Source organism: Coffea arabica, chromosome 6c (genome assembly GCF_036785885.1).
Source record: "Coffea arabica cultivar ET-39 chromosome 6c, Coffea Arabica ET-39 HiFi, whole genome shotgun sequence".
In the NCBI taxonomy this organism is placed as follows: Eukaryota; Viridiplantae; Streptophyta; class Magnoliopsida; order Gentianales; family Rubiaceae; genus Coffea; species Coffea arabica.
Window position 1 is genome coordinate 35,249,090 of NC_092320.1, and position 7,536 is coordinate 35,256,625.

A 7,536-nucleotide genomic window follows, 5' to 3' on the forward strand; every position below is an offset into this window, starting at 1 on the left:
TTTTTGGATCTTTTAAAGTAAAAAAAAAGAAGAATAATCATTTCAACTCTTTTATTTTTAATTATATATATAAAAAATTCAATATATTTAAAATTTTTTAACTATACTAATTAGATTAACGATGAAGTAAAATGCCTAAAAAATAATGTTAAGAATTAAAGCAATTATATCACTATAATTTAAAAAAATAAAGTAATAATAACAATATAGTGATGCTATAGAATAAAAGGGTATTTTTGTCCAAAATTTCTTAACATATTGAGTTGAATTACTTATGAGGTGAAATAACTAAAAGATAATGTTAGAGGGTAAACTGATAGTAATAATATAGTCGAAGGGGATAAAGTGATAAAAATCCTAATTTTTATTAAAACTTGTACTAGTGCTTTTAAATAAGTTACCGCAACCCTAACCGGCCCTAAGTCACGGACTATTTGAAGTAGGGAGCGAATCGCACGCGCTGAACCCAATATTGCTTAACATCAAACAGTAGAATTTTCCGCGACTTTTCTTTCCCAAAATTCATCTCTTCCCAATATGGCAATTTAACTAAAAGAAAGAAGAAAGAAACAGAAGAAGAAATCTCCAAATCGGAAATGGAAGACGGCGGCGGCGGCAGCATACTAGAATCAATCGGCTCGGAAATAATCGGAGTAATGTCTCCGGTGTCAATCTGCATGTTCTTAGTAGTTCTGCTAGTCTACTCCCTCACCAACACCTCCGCCTCCTCCGCCGTCCGTACGGCCGCCAATCTCGTCTACCTCGAGTCCCCCACCGATACCCCTGCTGAGAAACTCGAAGGTGCACTCTTGAACGCTCTCGTTTTTGTGATCCTCATTGCCTTTGTCACTTTCGTCTTAGTCCTTCTCTACTACTACCGTTGCACAAGTTTTCTCAAGCACTATACTCGCTTCTCCGCCTTCTTTGTCCTCTCCTTTATGGGTGGGCCTATATTTCTCACTATCATTCAACATTTCAACATCCCAGTCGATTCAGTAACTTGCTTTATACTACTTTTCAATTTCTCAATTCTGGGGGTTTTGTCGGTTTTTTCAAATGGGGTCCCGATCTTAATTAGGCAGTCTTACATGGTTGCTTTGGGAATTGTTGTGGCTGCTTGGTTTACGAGATTGCCCGAGTGGACTACTTGGGTTTTACTGGTGGCACTGGCATTGTATGACTTGGTTGCAGTTTTGGCGCCCGGTGGGCCTTTGAAAATTTTGGTTGAATTGGCGTCTAGACGGGAGGAGGAGCTCCCAGCTTTGGTTTATGAGGCTAGGCCTACAACTAATGCTAACATTTCGGGGTCTCGAGGAGGATCTACTTTGGCTGGCCTTCTTGTTGCTGGGATGTCGCAGAATGATGGTAGTGATCATGGAGTTGAGCTTCAGGCTGTGTCAGCATCACCAAGAACGAATATTGGGAATTATGAGAATGAGATTGCAAGTGAGAGTGGGCATATGGTTATAAATATGGACAATGATGATGAGGAGGAGGTTGAAGTTGTGAGAGAAGATCAAGAGGAGAATTCGCCCTTGATGGCTGGTAATTCAAGGGAAAGGTCGAGATCTCCAATGATGTATGAGAGTACTGATAACAGTAGTAGGCGATTGAATGAAGTAGCAGTTGCAGAAATGATGAGACCGCGTAGGGAAAGAGATGGTGATGAGATGATTGAGGTAATGAATGGTAGGGGAATTAAGCTTGGGTTAGGGGACTTTGTGTTCTACAGTGTATTGGTAGGAAGGGCAGCCATGTATGATCTGATGACAGTTTATGCTTGTTATCTCGCTATTATATCAGGACTTGGCTGCACATTGATATTGTTGGCTGTTTGTCGTCATGCTTTGCCAGCGCTTCCAATTTCGATTGCTTTGGGGGTCATATTTTACTTTTTGACGCGGTTGTTAATGGAGCCCTTTGTAGTTGGGACTTCATCAAATCTGATGATGTTCTGATGTACTTGGGTTTTGGATATGACAGCTGTAAGGATTGGGGAACTCTCTAGTAATCTAGGACATCATTTCTTAAGTTTACTTTCTGAACATATATGGATTTGAACTTCAGTAACTTCATCACGTCAAGCTTTGACTGGACGGAAGATATGCATTGCTGCAGCGTGGTAGTCATGTCCCAAATTGTAAATTGACTAATTTACAGGTTTGATCTGTAATCTAAGCTGATCTAAACTAGTTTCTGCTGCTGAAATATAGTTCATGATTCTGTTATTTCGGCATATAAGGACTCAGTATAGCATAATATGCAAGAAAGAGCACTTTTCTATATTTCTATAGTTGTTTTTCTGATTCTTCTTGTCGCTTTTGGCTGTTTTATTTCTATATTACCTTTACCATGAGAAACAGTTATCGCCACAAAATTTAGTCCCATACGGATAGAAACTAACTCATTGTACCTCAACTATGGGATGGTACTAGTATTTAGGGTGTATTTGATAAAATTGAAGTCTGAAAACTGAAGTTTGAAATATGAATCCATCAAGTTATTGAGTTGTTAAGTATTAAATCTAATACATTTGAGTGTATATTACATTCAGTGATAAGTGAATAGTTTATCACTTAATTGTGGGAGCAAGTTTTGCCTAGGAAATTCAGTACTATTTAATTAATTCAAATGTTCAATTTTTGGTTATCAAACAGTCTGAATATGTTAAGATTTGAATCCATTAACTTTAAGTGCTGAACTGGGTTATCAAATAGGGCTTTAGTCTGAAAATACTTATAGGTGGTCTTATGGGCAGTTGTGGAGAGGAAAACAACTTGTTCTTTACTGAAGATTAAAAAGCTTAATTTAGAAGAGAAGTATTTTATATGGATGACTAAATAACAATGACAAGGATGAACTTGACAGGAAGTTATTGATGGTTATCAAAAAGCTCAAAACTTTTAAGATTGGCTACTGTTTGTCAACTAATATTTTGCTAATTATCGACATGTACATTATCTTACTACGATGCACCCACTGTTTAATTGATTGGTTAGTTAGAGCTATTGAAATGTATAGTTTTCATAGGGAGTTTTGAGGAGTAGGCTATGGCATGTGCATCATTTTTACACAGGATTGAAGTTAATCAGATTGTAAGTGCTCCAATCCTAGTGAATAGGTGTAAGTATAATGTTGAATTTACTGGGATGCCAAAGAGGTAAGGCATAATAGAATACTCTTCAATCAAACAGCTTGTCTCTCGTTCTGATTGCTTGGTTTTGCGTGAACACCTTTTCTCTCGACTTTGATCCTGGTAACAGCGAGAAACCGTTGGATATGTTGAAAGCTGATATATTGTCTCCTCTTTTCATAAATGGTCTTTGTTCAACTTTTTGTTCTTCTTTCCATTTTGAGGAATTCCTGTTGCTTATCCTTGACAACGAAATAGCCTTTTCACAGAAGGAAGATGAAGCAACATGTAACGGTCTGACATTTGTCTTACTGTAATACAATGATTGTCTGGTCTAATTGTTGTTCCTCATGGTTTAACTTTTTAAGTAGAGGTAAGAATTTTGTGATCTCCAATTAAAGATATGAAACATTATCTCTGCTAAGAGTATTTGAGAAGCAAGAAGATAGACAGATTGCATGGCCATGATATGGCACAGATGTGATGTCGCGTGATTAAGATGTAAAATTTAATGTATGATTATCTTAGTATGCAAATGCTAGTTGGCATTAGTGTACCGGGTTGTTATGAACAGAGAATTTAAAGTATGAAGTTCTTGGACAACCCTTTTCCTGCGACAACCAGATCTGCTATGTAGAGGACATTGGGCCATTTAGTAGAGTGCTGCTCTTTGAGAGGGCACGGTCTTGTTCTCTAAATACTTGTACGACACTCCCAACTCCTTCAAAAAATATCGCTCTTTCCAGTTCTGGACCTGGATGACTCAACGATGTAGAATAGGAGCAAAGTCCTGGGTGCTTTGCTCCTGGAATGGTGCCACATATACAGGAAGCTTCAAAGACAGCCTTTGGCTTCTTTTATAGAATATTAATTACATAACTTTGACATTTATATATGTTCTTGGTGAAATGTTTGAGCTGACGTATGAAAAGATTACCTCTTAGTTATGAAAAAATGGGATAAGGCATTTTTTTTATCCGGAGTTCCCCCCATTATTATTACAAGCTAGGCCATGGCAGCTTGCTGAAGTTTGGGCTCGTGTGTCTCTGGGATATTGAATTTTTTCAATTTAGGGCTCATGTGCCTCTGGGATATTGAATTCTTCAATTTGGCCTGAAACCTGGGCTTTGTTCGGGATATATGCTAGGAACAAATCCAGGTTAGTAATCTACAACTCAATTTGGCATTTCTGTCAGTCTGCATTGTCCTGTTTACTCATACTATATTGCAGTACCACCGTTAACCTTCAATATAAAAAGGAGGAAAGGAAAAAGAAAGCATAGCATAATCCTTTGAGCAGAAGAAGGTTTAACTGTTGAGTGCTTTAACAAACCGAGTGATGAAATGTATCATGGTGATTTTGCTCATAATGTTTTTTGGTTTTCAATTTGTTTCAGAATTCTATAATTGCTCATTGTCATTGTGAAAGTGAGATTTACAGGTATGGTAGTTTTAAGCAATGGTCTTGTTTTTGTTGGTTCATTCTTTGTTATACTCCAAAACATACATATGGAGGAAATTGCACCAAAAATGATGATTTGAGTTGATAATTAAACTGGTGGACAAACAAAAGCAAATGAGATACTTCTTGCTTAGGAGCAAAAGGTAGCAAAATAAATTTGTTTTGCAAAAAGCCATATGCATTTTTGAGTATGACTGGTATAAACTGAATACTTGTACTGGTAAGTATAACTGGACAAATGTTAGGTGTTTCCTTGGGTGGAATTTATTCAGTTTCAATTATCCTGTCTCCTCTAGCTCTCTGGCTTTTATTTTCTAACTAAAAGGACTGTGATTTCTTTAGAATGAAGAGATACATACTATTTATCCTAGCTCATCATATGCATACACGTCATTCCAGCTGAGATTATCTGATATTGTGAAACTTGCAACTGTATTGAACTTAACTGTACAACGTGTGTGGTAGTGAAGACTCTATAAAATTCAAATTGAATTAAAGTCTTATACTTGACATTTGTATAACTCGTAATTTTGGCAATAAACTTACCTTTATCACATTCAACGGGGCTAGGAAATCAGTCTAAAGGCTACACCCTGTATCCTATTGGCATTTTCAACATCTAAAGTGACAGAAAAAATCACAAGAAAATGAAGAAAACTGAACAGAATACTACGAGTTTGATTTCAGAGATTCATTAATTTGACAACATAATGTAATGATTATTGCATTTAATAAATTAATTCTTAGTTGTACTTCCAGTTGTTGCAGTCTGTTATTTTCCCCCATCGAAGAAGGAGCAGTTTGACCTTGGAAACCTATTTCATATGATCTTTAGATAATATGCTGCAGAAATGCAGAGCTCAGAATAATGTTTCTGTGTTTATTCTGTAATCAGGGAATAAGTAATATATCTTGGGATTTAATGTGCAGCTTTTTTATTTTTCCATCCCTCATTTTACTCGTATGTTCAGTGATAAATCAAGTCAGTCCTTTTTAATTTTCTTATCTATTTTTTTTTAAATCCTGAAAGTGGATACATAAACATGATGCACCTCGATTTTACAGTCTTAGTGGATTCAGATCCTTATCTTTTACTATGCCGATGAATAAAGCATGGATTTGTACTTGAAAGAGCAGAAGCAAGAGAGGAAGATATTTTGGGATGACATTCCTACCCATCTTTGTGAGTAGTACAACTGACATATATATATAAGATTGAAATAATCTAGATCCTAAAATCAAGCTATCAAGATCCTAGAATCAAGCTAGAATAATTAGCTATCTACTTCCTATAATTAAACTAAGATAATCAGGCTATCTAATTCCTATAATTGATGTATAATATATCACACGTATCTAGATATATTCAACACTCCCCCTCAAGTTGGAGCATACAAATTATATGCACCAAGCTTGCCACATATATATTTTATACGAGGACCTCTTAGGGACTTGGTAAGAAAATCTGCAAGTTGATCACTTGAATTAACGAAACCCGTCTCAATAACTTTGGAGATCAATTTTTCTCTAACAAAATGGCAATCAACTTCAATGTTGTGACGGCTCCACCTCCCCCTAAGGCGAACTAGAGGGTTCGGCGGACCGCTTGCCCAACTCTCGCCGGGATTTAGTCGTTCACTACAATCCTCAAATAAATTACAATATAAGTTTCAAATATACATCAGATGTTCCACAAATTTACATATTATAAGCGAAGCAGAAACTAGTTCCCAAGCATGGAATGTATACATACAGCCGATCGATTCCAAATATTCATACAATCCTTGATACCAACTATTACACAAGAGGAATTTCAAATTCAAACTATACATGAGATAATCTATCCGATCACATGAATAAGTATTATAAGCCTTTCCTTTGCCATGAGCCCTGTGGAGGGGAATAAAATAGTTTTGGGGTGAGTTAAAAGCTCAGTGAGTAACCAATAAAATCAGTAATCAAATATATTTCACAATCGTTCATTTCAATGATATCATGAATCAGTAATCAAATGTACGTTTATTGCTCTCATGAGCCAGTGAAATCATTGTACTTAAACACCCAATACTTAAATAGATTACTTAACATTAAACAATAAGGGGGAGCAACGTTGGTGCTCCAGATCATGTCATGAACAATAAACAGGAATGGAGACGTTAGTGTTCAGCACAAGACTCCCCAAGAACTCATTTAAACCAAATCATGTCATGAACTTACATGCGCGCACACATGATATGCAGTCGAGTAAATAATGCAAGAAACATTTCAAAAGTACTTTGGAAACAGTTTAGGGTCACTCACCTCCACGGCTCAGAAACCATCCATCATATATCATTACCTTACCCGAGGCCAAAAAAAACCTAAATCACAAAGTCAAAGCAAACATATATTCTCAAAGTTCGGACAACATTTCCTCATAAATGCTTCATTATTTCCATCCTACAACAATCACCAATATCCATTCAAAACAGCACACACAAAAATAATCTCATTTCAATAGCTGTTCAATAGGTTCAAAGTGGTACAAGTACAAATTCAAGTTAGGAAAAGTCTGGGAATGAAGTTTAAGTCCGAAAACAAAAGATAGATTTGATGTTGTTTTGCGTAACGGACACAACGGCGGCTACGCTTATCGGATTGGGATGCAATTTATACCGTTTTGAAGCTAAGACAAATGACTACAACTTTGATGAAAACCATTCAGTCCAGTTCGTAGTGTAGCTAAGTCGAAATTGCACTATACAAAACCAGAATCCCACAAACAGGTTAGCTAACCGCACTATGGTTAAATGACAATAACTCAGGCTACCGAAATCCAATTGAGGTGTATCTTATGGCGTTTCGAAACCAAAACATATACCTACATTTTTTATGAAGGCTTCCAAAGCTAAAACATGCATTTTCATGGTCAAAAATGGAATTCCTCACGAAAATAGAAATC

At 36.4% G+C, this 7,536-nt stretch overlaps 1 protein-coding gene across 1 annotated transcript; it reads left to right on the plus strand.

Annotated features, from left to right (window-relative positions):
* Window positions 1-447: 447 nt before the first annotated feature.
* On the plus strand, window positions 448-2,285 carry LOC113691863 (presenilin-like protein At1g08700). The gene has a single exon (XM_027210187.2). It carries the CDS (start codon window positions 597-599, stop codon window positions 1,956-1,958), a length of 1,362 nt encoding a protein of 453 aa, XP_027065988.1. The 5' UTR covers window positions 448-596; the 3' UTR covers window positions 1,959-2,285.
* Window positions 2,286-7,536: the final 5,251 nt, after the last annotated feature.